The 23,309-nt window shown below is 40.6% G+C and overlaps 2 protein-coding genes across 3 annotated transcripts in view; both read right to left on the bottom strand.

Annotated features, from left to right (window-relative positions):
- Window positions 1-4,912: 4,912 nt before the first annotated feature.
- LOC143413073 (uncharacterized) lies at window positions 4,913-14,224 on the bottom strand. The gene is made up of 3 exons (XM_076875237.1): window positions 14,109-14,224; window positions 8,358-10,313; window positions 4,913-8,259 (listed from the first exon to the last, which is right to left on the bottom strand). The coding sequence occupies exons 2-3, from the start codon at window positions 10,272-10,274 to the stop codon at window positions 7,516-7,518; spliced, it is 2,661 nt and encodes an 886-aa protein (XP_076731352.1). The 5' UTR covers window positions 10,275-10,313; window positions 14,109-14,224; the 3' UTR covers window positions 4,913-7,515.
- A 2,247-nt stretch (window positions 14,225-16,471) lies between these two features.
- fhip1b (FHF complex subunit HOOK interacting protein 1B) overlaps window positions 16,472-23,309 on the bottom strand; it is a 28,291-nt gene continuing 21,453 nt past the window's right edge. Inside the window, exons 10-13 of one of the 2 annotated variants that reach the window (XM_004568946.4) lie at window positions 23,082-23,260; window positions 22,406-22,568; window positions 21,589-21,896; window positions 16,472-16,572 (exon numbers count right to left, since the gene is read on the bottom strand). In XM_004568946.4, the coding sequence (XP_004569003.1) occupies window positions 21,592-21,896; window positions 22,406-22,568; window positions 23,082-23,260 (647 nt within the window). In that variant the 3' untranslated portion in view covers window positions 16,472-16,572; window positions 21,589-21,591. Of the gene's footprint in view, window positions 16,573-17,112; window positions 21,897-22,405; window positions 22,569-23,081; window positions 23,261-23,309 lie in introns of those variants that run through there. The other variant, XM_004568944.3, reaches the window with a different exon arrangement.

Here is a 23,309-nt window from a genome sequence, read left to right as displayed (position 1 = left end):
CACGGATGGCTTCTGATGTGGTTGCATCGTGCAGAGATGAAAGTCTGGCTGCGGGCTGATGCTGGCCACCTGGGGTTATGAAACCAAATGATTTTGGACACACTTGAAACTGTAGAAGGGACCAGACGCAGCTCATGGCGATTCTTGACTATGTTTTTTGAGGCGTAGCATCTGAAATCTGTAGCAACTGCAATATCAAATGTTTTGGAGTTTGGAGGCCAAGTCGATGCCTTGGGCTCTTTGGTTGGTTCCCTGAGCACTTACTGATGTGTGGTAGGGTGCGTCGAGCTGCTGCTGTGTATGGTTAGCTACAGTGTTTAGGTAGGTGGTACATGAAAATGTAAGATCCACTTAAATGCCGGGAGCCAAGTTTTCCCAGCAGGCTCTAATTAACATTCATCATCACAGTTGATTTGTATTTCTGTGTATTAACCCCTTTGTAACATGACATGCACCTCTTTAGAAGTATAAATGCTGCTAGCTGTGTACTACATCGGAGGCTCTACATAGATTCAATACAGAAGCACAATTCAGGCGTGAGTCCTAACAATCGCCTCATGTTAGCTCCTTTATGATAAGAAGCTTGTGTTCACCACTTTTATTAGATGCCTATTTAATGTTCCCATCTGATTGTTTTATGAAGATTGGAGGGAAGAGCTACATGTTGTTTGGAACAAAACTTATTCCTGTCTTTCTAAAGCCAAGAACAAAATGTCACACTGTCTGAATTCTTAACTATGTCGAAAACAACCGATGCACTGTGAGAGCAGTCTTTGCAGGGCTAATTATTTTTCCCTCATCTGCATTTGTTTCCACTCTTAAGAGGATTTTGAAAAGTTATTTCTTGGTGTGAAGTGTCAGCCTTAAAAAGCGCTACGAGCAAAACGTTTATTTTAATGCAAGAGTCGACACTATCTACAAGCTGGCTGACGAAGAAAATGGAACAGCTTGAAAACATTGCGCGTTTCCATAGAGAAGCCGTACTGCTCCTGCTGCTTTACAGAGAAGCTGGAACAGTTAGCACGCTGCTTTTCCAACAAAGGCATATAAAGTCAGCACAAAAGCAAACAATGTGATTTTTTTTTTTTCCCAGGGTGTAACATTTAGGAAAAGGATCAAATGCATATACAGGATTAAAAGCATTGTGGGTCACTAAAAATTTGTGCGCTGCATGTGAAGTATTTTAATGAAACTGTGAGGCACACGGAATAATGATTTCCAGAACCTTAAAGCTACTTGAGGGCAAAATGTAAATTATGAACAGAAGCTTGAATAACACACTAATACTGAGAATTTCTCCAAGACCATAAGAAAGAGACACTGTGAGCTTTTTATATTTTACAAATGCTCTCACTAATCTGTTAATCTTCTATTGTTTTATGCTATTTTGTGTGTAGGAACTGGCTCATTTCCATAATTCCTCCACAGCTGCATAACAACATCCTTGCAGACTATACAGCGAGCACAAGGTTACCATACCCTCATATAAATGAATTGATGTGCATTTAAAACACTGTTCGAACTTACAGGTTTAAAATTTATTTACTTCCTTGATTTTATAATTTAACATGCTCACTAAGAGTGTTGCAGGTTTGGCAGGTCATGGAGTTTCATTAACGCATTGTAAAAAATGTAACTGACAAAATTCTGGGGCAAGTGAACTGGGAAATGGGGTGCATCAAATGAGGAACAGGAAAGCTGGATGACAGGATAGCCAGCTGGCTGGAAACAAGGAAGCTCGCTGAGTGAAGAACAATGGATGAACAGGATAGTTGATTGGCTAGGAAACAGCTCGTGGGAAACAGGTGGAGCTACAGAGACGGAAACAGGAAGATTCGTTCTGAAGAGCTCGCGTTGCAGTTAACAGAGAGGAGAGGAAATGGTATGTCTGCAGATAAAATCCATGGCATGTCTTTAAAGTTACCCCATTAATCAACCAAGTCCCTTTAGTAACATCTAGTGGCAGGTAAAGGCCACTGACTTCCATGCAAATGTGTATTTAATTTGAATGTTGGATTTGGCTGCTATCTTTGAGAGATGTAGAGTAATTTTGCGTCTCTACGCTATCACAGTGGAGTTCAAGTGTCAGCTTTAATTTGTGGAGCTTTACAAAAGTGTTGTATTTACCATTTAGAAACCGAAATGCTCTTTTCTTTGATGAGGTCAGTAAAGGACCAAAATTCAGGAAACACTACCAAAGAAAATAAGAGGTTACTTAGTGGCTGTAAGAAAGAAGCAGTCTAACAGGACATGAAAACCGGTGCTGGAGGATGGTGTCACACAAATACAAACTTCATTTGACACTGAGCTTCTGAAAGGACTACACACCCTACATTTACTGTGTATGAGCAATTACTGTGGAATCAACCTTTCAACAAATGCTTGACATCATTGTGCCATTTTTTCCCCTTGTATGACACGATGACCACACTGCACCGCTGGCTGTCTAACAGACCCTGAAAGTGATTTTCACTCTGTACGAAATGTCCAGAATGTGTGCAGAGAGCATGTGTCATTCTCTGCGAAGCAATCACGACATTTTCGAGAGAGACGAGTACTGATAAACAGCTGGGGAGGAGTGAGGGGGAGTTTGATCTGTGGAGAGGTTGGCATGAGTATCTCAGATGTGCAGGAAATTGACTTAAAATGCAAACAGAGCCCTCATGTTATTCTTCACTTGGCAACGGATACAAATAGGTGGGCGTTAGACACGAGAGGATCCTCCTTCACTTCTTTCTGTGTGCAAGTTCATTCTATTAATTTTCACCACAAATAAAATCATAATTGTAGTGGGTGTGTACAGCTGAATTTTACTGAGCTCTTGTGTAAAAATCCACAGTCTATATTGGTTTTTAAATTCACAAAAAGACACAAACCCCATATTTATTCATGGTGTGGAAGATCTAGTTTACGCTATTGTGAACCAAACACTGTGTTTATGTCAACTTTTAATATTGTAGACAACCTTAAGGTAATACAAGATATTAGCAGGACTCAATAGACGACTGAAGCCCAATGAAGATCACACAACTTTTCCTTCTTACATTTTATTATCATTAACATGGAAAATCATCAAAACTAGAGAGATCCAAAGACATGAAGTTAAAAAAAGATGACAGTATTAGTGATGTATGTATTAAATGTATTAAATGTATTAAATCTGTCTTGACATTTCATGGCTTAATCTAAATGCTCAGACACACTAGAGAGAAAAACAGGATTTAAAACCTTGTGATTAGGAAAGGAAAAAAAAAAATCAGTGATTGCAGTGAAATTATTTTCTGTCCATTGCTTCCTCCAAGTTCTGGTTGTTCAGAGGTTTAGTGTTCAAAACTCTCAACCTCTGGGCAACTGCTTTCAATCACATGGTGACTGCACCAGTCTGACTTTCAAAGAGCATACAAGTTGACCAAGTTTCCCAAATATAGCAGTCCAGTTGATTAAAGCAGACAGCATATTACCATCAATCTCAGGCCGTCTGTGCTGATCCATGCAACTCGTCTGCACGTGTCTCAAGATGCTCAAGGTTCCTGAGCATCTATGTTATTTTGCCATAAGGCAGCAAGTACATCAGTATTTGTGGAGCCTCTAGCTGGAGTCTGAATCGAACTAGTTATGCACGTAGACAGCAACAAACAGCACTTTTACTTATTTAGTTCATAGGCCCATTCAATCACAAACTCTGAGGCAATAGGACTGAGCAGGCTGACTCAGGCTTATTGCCATTTTATCAGCACAACAAAGTCAATGTGAAGACGGCAGCTCTGGTCCCCGTCTTCAAAGAAACCACTTCAAAGGCAGATTGCAGGTCTAACAATCTGCACAGAGTTGCAGTAATTTGGTCATGCCATGTTCTCCAACCTCTCTGTTCCCTAGTGACTGTATCATGACAGAAAGGCTTGGAACATTTTAGACATGTTCAAGAGGTAGAAAAAAATTCCAGGTAAATTCAGTAAAAGCAGCAACTCAACAACAAAACGAGTGTTGATTTATTAACAATTATTAAGAACAAATGTAAAAATGATGTAAACATGCACTGAAATAAGAACAGTGATGGTGAAAATGGTATTAGCCTTAGTGTTGAATTAAGGACGTATATACATCCCAGTAGTGTTAAAACCAGCAGAATGTCATATTGCTGCCATCAGGGGGTAGAAAAAAGAAACTTAAATCTTTTTTTTTTTTTTTTTTTTAAATGACATCAGAAACAGCAGTATGCGACATTACGTGATGGCAGAGCTTCAGTTCATCCTTTGTCATTTTTTTTTTTTTTTTTTTTTTTTTTAATAAATAGGACAGGGGGAATGAATGAGAGAAAGAGGGGGAGAGAAAGAAAGAAAACCAAAGGGGAGAAGAGACGGTGAGAAGGGGGGGGAAGAGAGAGAAAAAAAAAAGAACTCCTGGGTCACCTGTATGGAGAAAAAAAAAAAACAAACAAAAAAAACAAACAGAGGAGACAGCAAACAACAAAGAGCAACATAATAATAGAGAAAACAAAGCACCATCACAATAAACTAGCTAGTCATAGATATCAATATTTACTAAATAATAAACGATATTGTGCAGCACGCAAGATAGACAGAGTCTTCTCCCACCCCCATTCTCTGCGGCCTGCTGGAGCGGGAGGGCTAGTAGGAGGAGTTGGCCGTCCGACTGCGGTCTGGGGTGTGGGGCCTCCCTGCTGCTGCGGAGTCGGGGTGGTCTGCCTCTCCCCACCGCAGGGAAAAGGGTAACACCACCTGGGTCTGGGTGCAATTCCCCCCTCCAGGGGCAAGGGTACCTAGACCCGGTTTGTAGAGTACGCTTGGGGAGTGTGATTGTGTGTACAGCGTCTCTTTATGTCTGTCTCCACGTTGGTTGAGTGTGGAGTGAGTGCATATGAGAGCATGAGGGTGGGAATGGATGTTTGTGTCTGTGTGTGCCTGTATGTCTGTGTCTATATGTCAGGTTGGGTATCAGACGCCACCTCTCTGGGGACACCTCAGGCCCTCCAAGGTTTGGAGGCCTATCTCCACCCATCACCACTTCCCCTGCCGGTGGCGGACTCCCTCAGGTGTCGGTGTGTTGGTGGTTCTTTGTGTCTGGGGGTGGGCGTCCGGGTACACACCGGCTCACTCCTTGGCGGCCGCTTGTCGGGGCCTGGGACCTGGGGCTCGCTCGGGCCCCTTTGGAGGTGGGGTGCCCCCGGCCTCTCGGCCTGGGGCTCGGTCACTCAGGCACAGCTGGGGGCCGGCGGAGCTCACGGGCGCGTCACTGCAACTCCCCCTGACTTCTGCTCCGCGGCTGCTGGGCGAGCCCTCATCTGGGACTCTCCTCAGCTCTTACTGGGACAGTGGCGCGGCTGCCCCTCTGTTGGTCTTCCATGGTCTCTTGTGTTCTGGGGGCCTCTGGATGTCTGGAGTTTTGATCTCCTCCATACCCGCTTCACACCCTGGAGGACGGGGCTGTGGCCCCCCCACACTCCCTAGCAGATCATTACATGGAGAAACCTTTGGAATGCAAGCATGCTGATCCACACAGGTATGCACACATGGGTATTCACAGACGCGGACTAAAGCTTTCTTGGCTGCTACCTCAAAGAAACTTAAATCTTAAAGCTAAGCGGCTTTTGTTTGACATTTTTAAATAAATGCTGTTTGAGACACAATTTTTACAGAACTTAGTTTAGAATTTTTAAGTTTTGGTGCAATGATTCACACTAATTCTCCACCCATTTTTCTTTCCTTTAACTTGTAAGGTTCTAAATGGCAGAAGATTGCATCCTTTGCAGATACATCTATCCAGCAAGCTCAGCCTTTGGACAATATTTAGGTTAAAGCTATCAGTTCCAATCGATATGGGTCTTCGATTGATCAGGGCCAAACTGTGATGGCTAGACAACTGAGCTCTTCGGGGTGTTCCTGGTCTGCAGTGGTAAGTATATGTCAAAAATGGTCCAGGAAAGGAAATGGTGAATCAGTGAAAGGGTCACGTGTGAGGAGGGAAGGCTGGCCCATGTGGTCTGAACCCAAAGACAAGTTACTGTAGCTCAAATTGCCGAAAACGTGAATTCTGGTTCTGATAGAAAGGTGTCAGAATTCACAGAGCATTACAGTTTGTTGTGTGTGGCAGTGCATAGCCGCAAACCAGTCAGGATGGCCACGCTGATCCATGTCCACTACTGAAAATAACACAATGGGCATGTGAGCAGAACTTGAACACAGAGCAATGGAAGATGGTGGCCTGATCTGATGAATCATGTTTTCTTTTACATCACGTGGATGACCGGATGCCTGTGTGTCACTTATCAGGGGAACACCTGGCACCAGCAGATGCTATGGGAAGAAGGTGAGCTGACAGAAGCAGTGTGATGCTTTGGGCAATGTTCTGCTGGGAAACCTTGGGTGCTCCCATCCATGTGGATGTTACTTTGCTTAGGTGGGTGGTATGTGTCAATGTTGCAGACTATGTAACCCCCCAAAATGTTTCAGGAACTGTTTAAGAAGCACAACAGTTGGTTTAAGGTGTTGACTTGGCCTCTAAATTCCCCAGATCTCAATCCAAACTTCCCATCTGTGTGATGTGCTGGACAAACAAGTCCGAAGTCATAATGTTATGCCTAACCTTTATATGTCATACATATGTCCACAGGGTGCTGCAAAAGAAAATCTCTCAGCTCTAAAAAGCAAATGCAAATGTTCTTAATAATTTCACGCTTTCACCCTATCCCAAACGGACAGTCGTCTGCCGAATGAAACATCTGCTACAAACAGCCACATCTCACAAAAGAAAACTTGGCTGACAGTCGGGTTCCACTGCTGACAGATGCTGCTGTGCAAGAAGGGAGTGGGTGGACTGAAAAAGAGCCACAGAGCTTAACTCGTTGTCAGTAAAAATCAGTGACAGCATGAAAAATTGTAGAATTTGCAGGAATCACCGAATCCAATTGTGACGAGATGTATTTGAAACACAGACACCCTGCTCTTTGTATCACTTGAAAATAAAAATGCCACATTGGAGAAAGTACAAACTCTCTACTTTTTAAAAATTGCAATAATATTATGTTAATGAATGCGAGTCCATTCATATTCGTGCAGGATTGGATAGCTTTATTAAATTTATGCATGAGTAAATACTAGCCTGTGCTCATGCCTGCGGGTTATCAGCTTTGGTAGAAAACTGAGCAGCACACAGATCAACACAGACATTGTGCAGACTGTGACTAAACTCTAATCTACAAACAACAGACACCAAACAAACAGCAATTCTACTTGACCCTGAACACTTCAAAGCAGCTAAACAACAACAAGCTAAAAATGACATGAGGAACACTCACTGCCTAATGCAACACCAGCTTTTCTTTCCTTTCTCTTTGTAGCTTAGCTTCATAGTCCTTGCTTTTATCATGGATGTAGCCTTTGGCCTACAAATCCAGGCAGACATGTGACTCATAGGTGCAGCTGGGCCGAATACTAATGCATCATTTATCAGTGCTGTACTTTAGGGTTTTTTTTTCTTAATATCAGCACACTTTTCCTAGTCCTGGGATGATTTGTACTGGTATATCTTGATGCAATGATGCATGCTATCTGACACTGCAAGTTGGCCATCAGGTAGCAAGGATAGGCCACGTGGACTACTCAAACCCTGGTTTATTATGGGCCAACCTACTCCCTGTGCTGGGTATAAAAGGATTCTGTGCTGCTCCCCCCAATCTGCTACCAAAACATTACCATCTGTATCTATACAGATACCCCAGGGACAGGTCAGGACAGGTCCCATTCCTGCACATACACCCAAAACTCTAACTGTGTTCCAGCCTGGCTCCAGAACTTTGACGCAAGGTACACGACCAGTTTCATTGCCCCTCTCGGATACAGCCACCATGCCTGAGCTTAAGCAAGCTGCCACTAAGTAGGGTCGGTGGAATCCAGTTACCACTGTGCGTTCAAGACGGGAGCCTGTCTTAGGGTCAAGCTTTAGGGCAATGAGGGTACCTTTTCGAATATCAGCTACCAGGAATTCATCGAGCCTGGTTACAGTCACACCCCTGGGAGCTTCCAGTTCATCTTTTGCAGAGCCGAACCCAGACCCTCCAAAGGTCTGAAGCAGTCGGCCGTGCCTGCTGAACACAAGAAGAGCTCTTTCTGCTGCACAGCTTACTGCAATCAGACCCTTAGCATTGACCGCAATGTCAAAGTAGTTCCTACACCGTCTGTCAGAGCCACCAGCAGTTGGAGAGGTCACTTGTTGGAGGACATTTCCACGAGCGTCAGTCACCTGTTTCAAAGTTGAAATTCAATTATAACCTCATTGACAGTTTCATTTCCCACACTGAAAAAAAATTTCTGTACATGTTTGAGTTGTATAACACCTACCTGAATTCGTGCATTTCCACAGTCCACTATAAAGAGCTGACCCTGTGGTGTGGCATGGATACCACTTGGCAGGGTAAGATCAGCTCGACCTGAACCTTGCTTTCCAAATTGTCCAATGAGATGGACACCTTTGGGTTTAAATTCTGTGGAAGTCAAGTCACACTCCTCCTCTAACTCCACCAGTGCTTGCTGCCTTCTTTGTCCTCTGCCCCACTTTTTTGCCTCAAGTTCTGTTGTACAGGAACCATCTATAACAGACAGGGATAAAGACCTAGCCACAGGAGGTTGTGTTGATCCAGCAGCTGTAGCCTGTTTCTGTGGCTGGTATAAAATATTTTGACCTCTATAGGAAGGCGACGAGAAAGTATGCCCCATGTCAGAGGCTTTCAATTTCCTTCTGAGAGTCGGCGAGGTTGAGGTGAAGCTCGTCTTGAAGTTGCTGCCCCTAATCCCCCACACTCCTTGCTCAATTGGCCCACTAGTAATCAATGGGCGCGTCTTGTGAGTCAAGTCCACTGCAGACTTTGATAAGCGGCAACTGTAATTCAAAGAGCCTCTGTTCATACTGTAGTCATGAGATGGGCTAACAATGAAAGTATAGCTAGAATCAAGGCTGTCTGTTGGGGATGGTGCTCGGCCAGAGTCACCGAGCGTCCCTAGAGAGTGTTCATCAGAAGACTGGCTGAGGCAAGAGGGGGGTCGACCCCTGGATGTGAGGTCTAGGCAGCTTTGGCTGGCTGAAGGTTCTCTTTGAGATGTTAGGGAACTGTTGCAGTATCTTAAAAGTCTATAATTGGAATCTTGACCTACTCTTCCCTTATCTCCATTTTGACCGTCTAAACTTAAGCACTGACTAAGCTTTATATGCTGCTGTTTTTGTTCAGGTAAAAGGTTTGGCTTCCTGCTGGAGGCCACAGTTAGCCATTTCCTCTTGTTCCTTGGTGAGTAAGGTTTCCCATTCTTGTTTATCTTGTCCTCGTCTTCCATGTCCAATTTTTTAAGAACTGTAGGTACAGCCAAAAATACATCCTCACCTTGTGGCTGGAAGGAAACTGATTCTACCTCATCTTCCTGAGATGATTCCCAGTCAGCCTGTTCGCAGTGACATATCTTTGCAGAAGAGTGCTTTTTTTCCTCCTCTGATTCTAGGTCACCCCGGTTAGAAAGGCTGATCTTTCTAACAACCCTGCCGGTTGGTGAAATAAATCCCTGTCCTTGGGTGCTCTTCTCTTTTCCAAAACCTTGATAGTTTGTGTCTTCACAGAGCATCTCTTGTGAATGAAGAGCACATGGCTGTCCTTGTGGCCCACAACCTCCAGCATGCAGGCAAAGGCTTTGTTCTTGAACACGAATATCTCCAAAGTTGACAGCATTCGGTTGTGAGCTTGGTTTGAAGTTCACTTTCTTTAGAGAAACTGAGATTTCCCAAGGTTGTAGGAACTCTGAAATCTCCTTCAGCAGTGGGTTCTGGCTTGGCCCACTGTCCTTTACAACTGATTGACCCAATTCCTGAATCTGCTTTTTCAGTTCTGCCAGTTTACAAAGCCGCTGGTCCAACAGGGACTGGCTGACCCGGGCTGCTGCCACGTTCTCCCGCTGGATCTGGTCTAGACGCTGCTGAGTGTCCCGATGGTCCTGCTCCACCCTCTCCAGCAGGCGCTGCTCTTCTCTGCGTGCTCCCAGGATAGCTCGCTCTACACCACGCTTTACAGATTCAGTCTCAGTTTCATGATGCTCCTGCAGCCTGCGCAGCTCTGCCTCTGCCTGGGCAAGGTCACACTGTGCCTGGGTTACCCAGCATGGAGGGTACTGATGCAGGAGAACAACAGAGAAAGGACCATCTGACTGGCAATCAGGGCTTGGACAGTGGCCTGGGATAGGAGAAGTGGGAGTGCTGCCCAAAGATGTTCCCAACATTATGGATGGATGGATTTGTACTTCTCCAGTATTTAGTTCCTTCAGAATGACGGAGAGATAAATACAGAAAAAAAAAGAAGATCAGCTTCACTCGGGGCACAACACCACTGTAAAGTTCTGGTGCATACATTTCCGAAGCATTTATCAAAACCAACCGATTTACTTCAGCATGACTTTAGGAGTGAGTCATAAGTTTTTGTACATACTTCAAAGTTTTCTTTTCAATGTTGGGATTTTATTTTGAACCTATGTAGTCTAAAATTAAGCGCTGGTCATCTACACTGAAAAAATGGGAATTGGGAGGCTTTTGAATTTGCACAAATGAATTTAGTTAATGCTACACAAGCCTTTCATGTTTCTCTTATTTACATGATTAAATAAAGTACTATTTACTTGATTATAAACAATACTGAGACTACTCATTTTTCTTGCATTGATTTAAAGTGACTAAATTAGAATACTAAAACCATTGTAATCATGTTTGACCACAACCGGAAATGATGCAATATATTCAAAGACAACAACTAAATATGATTGGATAATAAGACCTAGAGTCTTATCCAATAAGACAACAACATAATTTAAGGAGAGCACAATTGACCGCCAGATTCTGGAAGACTGTTCAGCCACATGCAACCTTTGGCACTGAGTCAGGCATACTGAGAAGGTAAGTAATTTAAATACATTTGTTTTAGTTGGGTACGTTTTCACAGAATTGTTGTAGTGCATGCATGCTATATAAAAAGTAGTCTGTAATGCATCTACATGTTGTTTTTACAGTGCTAGCTAACAGTGCTGTTTATTCATAAAAGCGTGTTGCTTTTTTTCAGGTAGTCTTAATTTAGTTTACATTTTCAATTGTGTAATTAATACAAATGTTATATGTAAGAGATGACAGGATCATCTATAAGCACTTTCTTTTATTTGCTGCTAAGGTCAGTTTTTTGTGAAACATTTGCAAATATATTCTCAAACTAACTTTTTCTTTTAGTTATTTCTGCAGGCCATCTTTAAAAATGTGTTAACAAGTTTATATGGATGCGATTTTGGACTTGTTCATGGCAGAATTGCTGCTTTCACTGCTGTTACAGTTTAATAAAGGTGTATTGTTCAGTAGCACTCAGTCTTTGCCTTTTTTGTCAATAATGATCAGTTAATATTTCAATTGAAAAAATTAAGTAGGATTTAAAGCCATAATTTGTCTTGCAAGAACATAATTGCAATGTGTTTACATTACGTAATATCATTGCGTACCACTGGCAAATAAAAATAAGTTGGTGTTAAATATTAAAATATATTGACATTATGCAATACATTGATATTATGATAATAGATTAATATTAGTACATCAAACATGATTTTTTAAAGTAATCTGATGGAAATAAAATACTTTGATGTGACAAGCATTAATTACTTGAGGGAAAGTGGAAAATTAAGTCAGTCATACTTATTCATATTATGTGGGACCGATGTACACAATAAAATCAAGTAAATTGAAAGAACTTTTTTTTTCAGTGTACTACATTGAGTTTATGCACAATTTTATACTCTTTTAAAAGTAGCTTAAAATATTAGTCCTGTGACTTAAATAATACCTGTAACAAGTATGATTGCAATCTAATAAACTGCCATGCTAAGAATAGCTAAGTATAATTTCAAATGAGATTTGAAACTCTTGTGTTTTAACGAGTTTTGTTGTATTGGAGCAGCAACATGCAGCATATTCAGTCATCCATCTGCACTAAAATTGGGATAATGGCATCCAGTTACAAAACACCTCACTCCCATGAAATTATCTGTCATTAGGCATGATTTCCGTAATGCGTAAGTGTATGACAGACCAAAATCATGAATCAGTCACACACCAATTTAGTCTGGCAGAGGTGCATGCTTGCTTGTGAAGTGCTTCTGAGTAAACAGCTGCTTATGGAAAGGTGATACAGATATGAAGAGAGGCCATAAGAGAGCTGAGGCTGTGGGTAGAAAGAACTAGCTAAGGCAAGGAAGAAAAGTTTTGAGTTCAGTGTCGAGAAATCTATTAGCATTTCAAATAGCAGCAGACAGCCAGAAGCATCCAGAGTGAGGGCGAGAGTGGGAGGTAAGGAGACAGCCAGTGTGTCAACACAACAGTACTTCTCAACTCCCCAGTCCCTGCGAATTGATCTTGCTTTGATATTTTATTCATGAGCTGTACAAAGCGATGTAGAGAAGCAGCAGTGAAAGATGTCGATCCTCTGTGTGCTGTATTGTGATAACCACGGTGAGCCATCACAAAATCAACAGAAGCATTTATGCAGGGTAAACATAAAGAAATTTATATCCCACCTTTCTGTCAGATGTGGAAACAACTTGAGATACTTAACAACAGTCACAATTCAACAAGTAGCTTCAACAAGATATTCTACTTCAAACTTTCTCCTCAAAAGTTTTTGAAGTGTACTTTTGACTTTAAGCTTATGAAGCATGAAATAGACAGTGACTGTTGTTTTTAGGCCTATTTGATGTTACAGTAAAAGTAAATTACTGTGCTATACTGCATGTTCTGTTCAGTGAGATCATGTATATTATTGAAAATAAGGAAAAGAATTGAAAGTAGTTTATTGCATTACCCACAATATGTCAAATGTTCAATTATGATAATACTTCAGAAGTCACCTAAATTCGATTCAGTACAAAATAAATACAAAGTGTTTTTAGCTACAGCTAGGAAACTAGCTTTAGCTTGATACGAGCACCGTGATACCCTACTTAATGTGAGTTACGTGCAGTTTTATTTCAAACCTCACTCCATATCTCACTATGGGAAGTGCCTCTTGGTGAGAGCAATTGAGTACCGGGTAATATTTCCAGAGAACTACAGTTACTCTAACCAAATGCTTCATTTGTGGGCAGGTAGTAGTTTAACATTGGTGGGAAAAATTAATTACCATAGCAAAGGTCATAGAAGTGAATGAAGCTCGTCTTTACTAGTTATGGGCAATCTAACGTCCTATAACTTCCTTTTACCTAAACTGAAGCCGAGCTCCCAAAAGTTGTACACAAATCATAAGTAAAGCAAGCTCTATGGTTATGCTTTTGCTTGGGTATGTAGAGAAAAGGATTTGGGGTATTCAACCAACACAGATCCATAAAAAAAAAACAGTCGAGAGAAATATATTTATTGCTGACTGCATTTATTTTACTTTTTGTATTAGCCTGTGGCATTTGTATCAGCTGTACGAATTAAGTATTTCAGTAACAAGTCTGCTGTCTGCAGTTTACATTTTTTTAATATTAACAATTAAAAATAATGAAATCCACAGCACTTACAATTTGTTACTTTAATACTTCAAAACATTGTAAGGAGCAAAACGAATCACTGAACCCAAACTTTAACCTGGACATAGTCCTTCAAAAACAAGCAATGAATGTTTCCACCATCATTGCCAGTAACTTTATCTATGTTGGGGATAAGTGACAGGAGGAACTGTGGTAGTCCCATCTCTGGTAGGACTGGCACAAGTCGCCAAAGGTTGTGCTCACATTACCAAAGTAAATTATAGATGAGGGAGTCCAGTTGCTCATGTTTTGAATGTCAGGCCATGTAAGGAAAAGTCAATAGGAAACCTTGTAGTATTATTAAAATAACAAAAACATAAAAACAAAATTAAAAACTGAACTTTACATGTAATCAAAGGATTCATGATATGTCAAAAAAGTGAATAATGTAAATTAACACCCACACTTTCAAATAAAATAAACTAACAAAACATTGAAATTGTACTAGAAAATAGGTATATGAAATACATCTGTAGGGGAAGAAAACAAAAAACATCAAACCCTGTAATGTCTTACCTGTAGTCAGGTACCGGCTCTGCTCCACCGCTCCACTCTTCTCTACTACATCCCTGTACTCCTCATACAATCAGCCTCCAGCCCTCCCTCTGTGCCATTTTCCCTCTTGTTTGCTGTTGCTAGGACACAGCCAAGCCAACTCCAGTTCCCTCTTTGTGCAGACTTCAAATTGTGTGGATCCACATTTGACATTTGTCTTGGTGTTCAGACTGTGTACTTTATACTTTACTTGAACCGAAGATGTGTGTTTTAGAAAATGCAGCGAGTCAGAGTAAATCTATTAACTCAAACCACACAGTACGTTGCTTCAGGGACCACCACATATTTATGTCATGTAGCTTTATGATGAAAACCCATGGAAGTTTTCAAGCTATCGTTAATGCTAGAGATTTACTTATCTACATGAAACATTGATTTCTAGGGTCAGTGAGTCCCCACCCCCCGAAACATGAGCCATTTATATTCTCTGTGGTGATTGGGGACAAATATTATTATTAGTTGATCAATCAAGTTCAAACACTGTGCTGTAATGTCTCCAAATGTCTTTTCTGACCAGTGGAAGAAGGCTAACCTAGCACAGGGACAACACAGTGAAACACATCTCTACATACACACCAGTTAACCCGACAGTCATGTCTTTGGACTGTGGGAGGAAGCCCGATTACCCGGAGTTGTCCACATGGGCACAGGAAGAACATGACCAGGAGGTTCAAACCAGAAACCACCTTACTGTGAGGTAACAGTGTTACATACAGTTATTCAAGTTAATTCAAATTCAACTCACATTCCTGAAATTCACATTTTTACTTTAGTTATTCAAGAAATTCAGATATAAATTCTTCAAAGTTAGGGCTGCGTGGTACATTTATATAGTGACGACTGCAGAATGCTCATTTTGTCTGACCAGAAGGGCAAATCCAATATATCTAAATTTTACAAAGAGAGAAAAGCAAAACATCCTTAGATTAAAGCAGGAACACAGAATGCTTTTCTTCATTTCTATCCCATATTTTATACTTGTGTAATAAAAACATTATTGTTAGAACTTGTTAAAAGTCTATCTCAAATCATTTATAATAACTCAACAGAGCTCTAAACTCTACCAACAGAGCAGGTAAGACTTTGACACAGAGATATCCAATCTTAAAACATATAGTTAAAAAATAAACAGTATTTGTGCAGTGTGGAAATGCCTGCTAGTCATTAGGTGGCTCGGTCTCAATGTATCCCGACAGAATTTTAAGGAAATGCCAAATAGTTACTTACTTTAGCTAATTTTTAACTTATGTAGTTTTTCCTCATGAAAAAATGAGTGTTGGTGTTACTGGTTACTGGAACATTGGATGAGCAAAAAAAGGACAATTAGAACCAATGTTCTAAGAACATTCACACAGATGAACAGGAAATGCAGTGAGCAAAATGGCCATTTTAGGCAAATAATTACTGTGAGTCAGCCTGAAAAACAAAAGTTTCCATCACATTTTTTGTTAAGCTGCGGGGGGCTTCTAGTAGCTGCCTCCTCCTTTCACCAAATTACAATACTGTGCAAAAGTCTTGAGTCACCCTTCAGTTCTTTATATTGTGCTTCCAAAGAAGTCAGCGTTTGTTGCAGTTTTTATGTTCACACCAAACTCGTACCTGACAATTTTCAGAGGAGCGCTTTTTTTTTTTTCTTTGTGTTTGTTTTTTTATTATAAAGTCACTGACCTATGATTCATTCACGCTTAACTCAAGGGATGAACCACTGCTGTGTCTTCTCATAACAGACAATGAACCAATTTTAAAATTGTATCTTTAGGCAATTTTTTCCTGGCAGCTTGTCACAAAACATCATTTGTTCCCATTTTTACAAATAATAAAAAAATAAAAATGCCAGAAACACAGTTTGACAGCCATTAATTAGTATTTTGAATCAACATGGTCCTTTCCAAAGAGCTACTAGATAAAAAAAATTGGGAAATCTTGCCATAGTGTGCAGTGTGTCCTTAAAAAAAAAATGTAAGAAAACAGAGCATGTGGGGGTCAAAAGAAGACGTGTCAAGCCTGGAAACTATCTGCAGATGAACAGTAAATTGGGGGGCACATAAAAAAAATAAATGGTAAAAACCTAACATAGGACCTAAGAGCTACATCTGGCCCTTCAGTTGATCCACTTACTAAGCATTCATCGGGTTTGGAGGAGCGATGAATCTCAGTGTCAAATCTTTCGTTTAAATTGTCATCAATATGTACAGAGGAGGTCAGGAGGTCGGCAGACAGTGAGTTCCTGCAGCTGTCTAAAACACACTGGAGGCTCGGTCATTGGTTTGGGGCTCCATCTGAGCCAGTGGTGTTGGAGATCTTGTCAGAATAGATGAATTATAAACACAGAACAGTACTGATTTTGATCCAATGTTAAGAGCTTTCCAAATAGCATCATTTTCAGCATGATCCCAAACACACTGCCAGTGCAGTAAAAACATACCTGAGAAAAAAGAAAGAAAAAGAATTGTACAAATGGGTTTTTCCTCATCTACTATATGTGCGTTTCAATAAATCGTTGCCCCCATTTCCCTTACAAAAGATAAAGAAAAGAGGGGTGGCTTGAGACTTTTGCAGAGTAGAGTGCCATACCAAGGCATCAGATTTAACACTCTGATATTTCATTCTACTTTTATGACATGAATGTCTCATCTCACACAATTTTTATTTGAAGGGGTTGTCTCAGGCACAGTATGCCCATGAATTCATCTGCATGTTTCCACAAGTACGGATGGATTTTAAAAGGACAGGAAGTGATGTTACTTTGTATGTTTATAGTTTTTGAACTCATTACTCAAGCAGAAAGATGAGCTGGTGCCCACAAGTACTGGGTGCTGCCTCTTCTGGAGCACGAGCCAACATCTTATGTGATTCAACAGGAGTATGAGAAAACGAGGATATTTTTAAACTGAAAATCTCCTCTACTGGAGTCCCTTTTCCAAGACGTTCAAAGAAACCCAAAGAAAAGACACCAGGACAAGTGTTGTATTGCTAGGCAAAAAAATTTATAAATTAATAAAAACATTCCCTTTGTAGTGTTCTTCTGACAGCTTTTCCCACTTTGCAAGTTGTGTCCTCTTTTTCTCTAATGATTTCAAAATATAGAAAAATATTTCTGACAACATTCATCATGACATGATTTTCAGATGATTTTCATTCTGTAGCGTTAATCATTTCACATTCGTCTCCCACTTGCTTATCGTTGTTTTTTTTGTTTATATATATATTTAAATATATATATATATATAAACAGTATTTACACATCAAAATCAATCCATACCATCTCTCAGCTTCAACCCAGAGACACCAGAGCATGTTTTGCATAGATCACAGAGGGGAAAATGTCAGAGGTGAAAGGTCAAAGCCTTTGAAAGAAACAAGATCATAACAAAAGATATCAATATCAAACATGGCACAGATTGGACATTTTGAAGCGGCAAATGAGTCCTTGAGATGTTTACTGTCCCACCCCTCCACTTTCTCCAGGTGGCGCTGCAGCTCGCAATGTAAAAACAGGAGTGGCAGTTCAACATTTTGGATTGCTGTTTGCGTTCACAAAAAAAACAAACAAAAAACCCCCCAAAAGACATTACACGCTCAAAATTAAGCAAAAACACAGGAAAATTTTCAAAGAACAATTTTAGTGAAATTTATTTTAAAAGTTATTTTTTACTTAATTGTCAGATCAATTTTAGTGTTCAAGAAAATGTTTAAAACACAGCAGAAAAAAAAAGTAAAAACAAACAAAAGCTGCCAAACATAATCTTCCGGAGCTTAGCTTTGGGTTTACAACAACTCCTTTTTTTATTTGTCAGTTAACAGAGTCTGAAAACAACAATAGCAGGCCAAGGAAGCAGGTTTGGAGTCTGAGCAGAGCTGAGACGCTGCAGCTCACACTGGCTGAGATGCTCGTTCATAAAGAGCTCACACGTTTTGGAAGGCCATCGTTCATTGTGCTAAACAAATTAAGCAGGAACTTTTTTTTTCAGATTTGTTACAGCATGATTACTCCGTGGCCACTAGAGGAACAAAAACATCTTGTGCATCCAGCCGTGGTAGCTGCTGAAAGCAGAAAGCGTCAAAATCAATTTCCCAAAATGAAAAAGAATAAGAGGGAAAAAAAGGCCTGTGCCCCCGTCCATGACCCCTGTTATGTGAACGATTGGAGTGCTCATGTATATATATTTTTTTCTTTAAAAACCAGCAGAGTATGAAAAGCAACTTCCATAAAGCTAAGTAAATCCATCACAGTCACCATGAAGCCTTGATTCTATTTGCCAGACTCCCTTTCATTTACCTGTGTGCAACGTGTGTTTTTACATATAATCACTGCTCTAAATAAACTTCTGCTTACAGTCTTTCAAGGAAGACGTCAAAGGCCCTGGTAGGAAACAATCCCCTTATAAAAACGCCACATTACAAACTTCATCACATTGGTTTTTGTATACTTGCAAATGAACTAAAAAAAGATCAAATAAAAGTAAAAGATTAACCGCGAGTACAGACTGCAATCCCTAATTAGACAGATTTATTAATGCCACGTTCTTACTGAGAAGCTCCCTTTTCGTTAATTAGGCTGAGCCTTAAAAATGTAAAATTATTAAAAAACAAAAACTAACTGGCACCGTTTTGTGGGCGTGAAACGTTGACTAAAGAAGCGCGATTCGTGGATAAGGTTCATTACAGTGTTCAGACCGTGTACCATCAAACTGTCTACGATTGCTTAAACAGACATTGTGAGTTTCAGGTATCAGCGATTGTCTTTGGTGTACCATGAACACTAATGACTGTAACTGTGACTGGAAGTGACATTAAGAAACAGAGCAAGTACCATCAATCTTTATCAGAGCTGTTTGTAAAAAATAGTTTTGTTAGAAAACACAATCTTGAGTGTAAAAGACATGGAACCTGATGAGGAATGAGGCCCTCTGTTCTCGTTTTTTTGTTTCCTCTCCCTCGCTCTTCAGATCACACATGTACAGCAGACTGGGTGATACGCGGATGGACGGATGGCAGTGTGTAAAGTACAAGAGAGATTTCTCTACCCAGAGCAAACGTTCAGCGTGAAACCTCGCTGTCATCGCCGAGCTCTGCAGGTGCACGACTCACTAACCACTAAACCCTACTGCATGGAAGCTAATTTAAGCTCAGTACTATTGCACAAACCAAACACTACTTAACTGTTAGTTTATCATAAAACCTCGCCTTATCTGACATGCAGAAACTATTTACCTATTAATAAAAAACCAGAAACAAACTATGGGTCATTACGAAATGCATCTAAGAAATTCTGTAGAAAAGTGACTCACAGCCGGGACGAAATCCCACACGTACGAGCACGACGAACGCGGCTATGGCTTCGACGAGCTGAGGACGTCTCAGCTTGTTGCAGAAAGTGAAAGTGGTGTAATGGGAAAGAAATGTTAGACGTTTTGCAGGGTGGGAGGCAGTTTCTCTACTGCTAAGAGTTGAGAGAGAATGGCTAGTATGTGCAAATATGTTACTTGGAAAGCTGGGTCACAGGTAGATGATTTAACAAAGCACTCCTAAGAATAATGCACATTTTTACAGTTTTTACAGTTTCTGGTAGCATTACAGAAAACTGCTACAGATATTACAGAGCTGTAAAATGACTACTTACCATTTTATAAAAAAACAAAACAAAAAAAACCCCAAAAACAAATTAGCAACACATTACAAAGGAAAACAGTGAATATCAAGTCTTGGCAAAAGCTTTTAACACTGTGTGGCTGCAACTTCATTCAACCTCAAAACACAATAAATTAAAGAAAAGCTGATCACAACTTGCATCAGCACCTCCACGTGCACATTTATACTTGGTACCCAATGAAATAAAAAGATAGAGTAGCTATTTCACCATTAAAATGGGTGTTAGTGTTTCAAAAAAAAAAAAAAAAGTAGCAGCATATTATTTTCCCAGATGTGCTGTGTGTTCGGTTTGGCCTGTCTCACCAAGAAAACAAAATCTTTTTCAAGAAAAGTCATGAACGCCTCATGAGATTCTGGGTCATCAAATTCAAAATAAGGGAAATAATGCCAACGCACAGGTGGAATTAAAAAAAAATTAAAAATCGTGCAGAATTTCGGGTCTTTCAAAAACACTGAATGACACACAAAGGATGCGACACGTACAAGTACGGAAGAGGATCAGGGTCACTGGGGTACAAAAAGTGGGCACATCTTTTTTTTTTTCTTCTTTTCCAGAATTCTGAGAAAAAAAATTTCTTTGACTTTAATGTCAGGATTCGGACTTTTTTCTCAGAATTCTGAGATTAAAGTCAGAATTATGGGAAAAAAGTAATTCTGATGAAAAAGTCTGAATTCTGGAAAATAAGAAGAAGAAAAAAAAAAAGATGTGCCCACTTTTTCCCCCAGTGGCAATGATCCTCTTGCCGGCTTCGTGATTCCTCCGCTTAATTTTTTTTTTTTTTTTTTTAAATGGCGAACAGTGAATGGTTAGCTAATGGCCTGAACAGTTGGCGTCACCTTTTTGGAAAGGAGTGATTCATTCAAATAAACTCTCATACACAATGGCAGACACATCTGCTCCCACATGTTGCTGATATGTCTATAAAATGGTGCAAATTCAGAAGACAAATGTTTAAAACGTTAAAAGAAAAAGGCAATAATTACCCAAGTTTCTCAGTACAATTATGGTAGTCGTGCTGATTCACAGGAGACAAAGTGGCGCTCTCCCACACGGAGGTTTTTCCAGTTTTCATCTCATTCAGTGATGACTAGCATTTAGTGCAGCCTTTTTAAAATAAACCTAAAAGAGCTCCCACGTTTTTTGGGAATGCTTCTGTTTTTTAAAGTGAACTTTTTCTCTTAGTCCGTCCTTGACAAAAGCTCTGATGAAAGCAAACATGAGCCAGCTGCACAGAGATGACCAAACTGATGGGATTACTTTGTAAGTGGCTGACTCGCACACGCTTTCAATCTTTTCCTGCCAAACAATTTTTGGTGTTTTTTTCTGTTGTTGTTGAAGAGGAAACCTTCTTTGTGCCAGCCTGAAAGCACCCTTTCAAAACAAAAGATAACAAGTATTGACTAGCACCAATATGTGCACCTACTTCTTTAATCTGTGGCTTTACTGTGTCGTATTATACCATGAAATGGCATGTGTATATACAAGCTCCCGAATCTCAAGTATTTACCGAGATTTTCTGTGTACAGGATGTGAATATAATACACGATATGCACAATATCATAAGTGTACAGATGAGGAAAATGATTCCAGTCCTATAGGTATCCTATAATAATTTTAGTAATAAAAAAATCCCAGTTTTCCTCTTTTGTCTGCTTCGTTGCAGACGATCCATTTCAGTGACAGAAAAGTCTCACATGTGTCCTGATGGGAGAATCCTATATCAATCTCTTCTTTGTGTACAGCCTAAATCAACAGATGTGAAGCTAAGTTTGAGGAGTCTGAGTTTACCTTCTACTCCTCTGCTTCCTGGCTGTGCGGGAAGGGCAAAGAGACGGCGTGCTCCTGCGTGAGGGCAGCCAGCTCCTTGAGGAACTCGCAGAAGATAACGGCGCAGTAGACGGCGTTCTTTACTCGCAGCGCTTCAGCTTGCTTCTCAATGCCAGACGCACCTCCGCTGCCCCGGAACAGAGCGCTGTGCAGTGATTGGCCGCCATCCCGTACGTGTGCGAGGGCGAGCTGAGCGGCGTGCCGAGCCCGTGTTGGACTGTTTGTGTGACGAAGAATCAGGTCTCCGAGAGATGGCTTTCGACTCTTCACTGGAAGAGAAGGGCACGGTTTCACAACAGGGAAATAAAACTGTGACGCGAGACTGCTCTGACATCTCTGCGATTCCCCGGCGTTTTCAAAGATAGAAAAGAAGTCACCAAGTGGGCCTATAGTTCTGATTATCTCCTTTAATGTGGAGTTTGGTAACAAATCACTGCACAGCAAAAAACAAAAAACCCTCAAAAACCTCTAAACCTGAAGCAAATCTGTTAGGTATGTTTGTTTTTTTACAAAGTACTAATGGTAAGATGTTACGGCACCAATAAATTGCTTCTGCTTTCTAACAGTTTTGTCTTTTTTTTTAATTTATCCTAAAGTTTTCCAATTCAAATGTACTTTTATTGGAATTTCGTAGTGTGTTTAAAATATTTTTAAACGTCTTTGTTAATTGGATTTTGGTAAATTATCTTTGATTAACACTTCTCACTAAATTTATGACCAAAGTCATCAAAGCCACGCCTGTATGTGTAAATGTAGCTCTTCCTATTTCTATACTCACCAAGGGAATCAGAGCGGCGCAAAGTAGGAACCGCTGCCGGCGAGTCGCTCCAGTCCACTTTGCTTCGGGCCACCAAGTACTGCTGGGCTTTCCTCAGCATGGCAGGAAAGTCCTCGTGAGATGCGGCAAATGCCTCGATGCGGTTCTTCACAGAACCTAAAACCTGAGGAGAGTTGTGGAAACAAACTTTTAAACTTTTTGATCACCTTTGCTTGGTGTTGTTAACCCCTCTCGCAGGCTTGTCATCCCTCAAGACTAAAATTCACATGAACTTAACAATTTAACTTAACAGTTAAATTGTTAAGTTCATCCATCCACACCCACGCTCGCTGGGTGTGGATGGATCACTCGACTGAAACTGCAGTTATATTTATTCATTTATTGTATTTTTTTTATGTCCACTGCAGCAGTGAATTCAAGTATCTGAAAATAAAGAAAATGAATGTGGAAAGAAACTGGATGCAAATATCACTGTGGGCCTGATGCTTTTGGAACCAGAGCGTGCACAGAAGTAAGGTGGGCTGGAAGTGGACAACTATGCCTAAAGGCAGACACCCAAAAACTGTAATCCTTTCAAAGACAAAAAGAAACTATTCGCTTTCTCTACTATTTTCAGAACAAGGGGAAAGAGGGCACCAAAAACCATTATAAACAACTTCTGCATAGTGCAGCGTACCTGGATTAGGGACTTGACACTGGGCTGGAAGACCATGTTGGTGTTGAGCAGGAAGGAGCGTAGGAGGGGCTGAGGATAGCAGGCCAGCTGGGCCACAATGCCAGTGAGCAGGATGTTGACGTATAACGAGTTTTGGAGCATGTTCTCCAGCTTGGCAAACAGAACTGTCATGAATGGACCTGCACGGAGGAAGAGCGGTGGATCATTGAATAGAAAGATAGAATGCTC

This window comes from Maylandia zebra, linkage group LG16 (genome assembly GCF_041146795.1).
Source record: "Maylandia zebra isolate NMK-2024a linkage group LG16, Mzebra_GT3a, whole genome shotgun sequence".
Classification (NCBI taxonomy): Eukaryota; Metazoa; Chordata; class Actinopteri; order Cichliformes; family Cichlidae; genus Maylandia; species Maylandia zebra.
The sequence above is the reverse complement of the archived record's forward strand: the minus strand, read 5'-3'. Positions and strand labels throughout refer to the sequence as shown.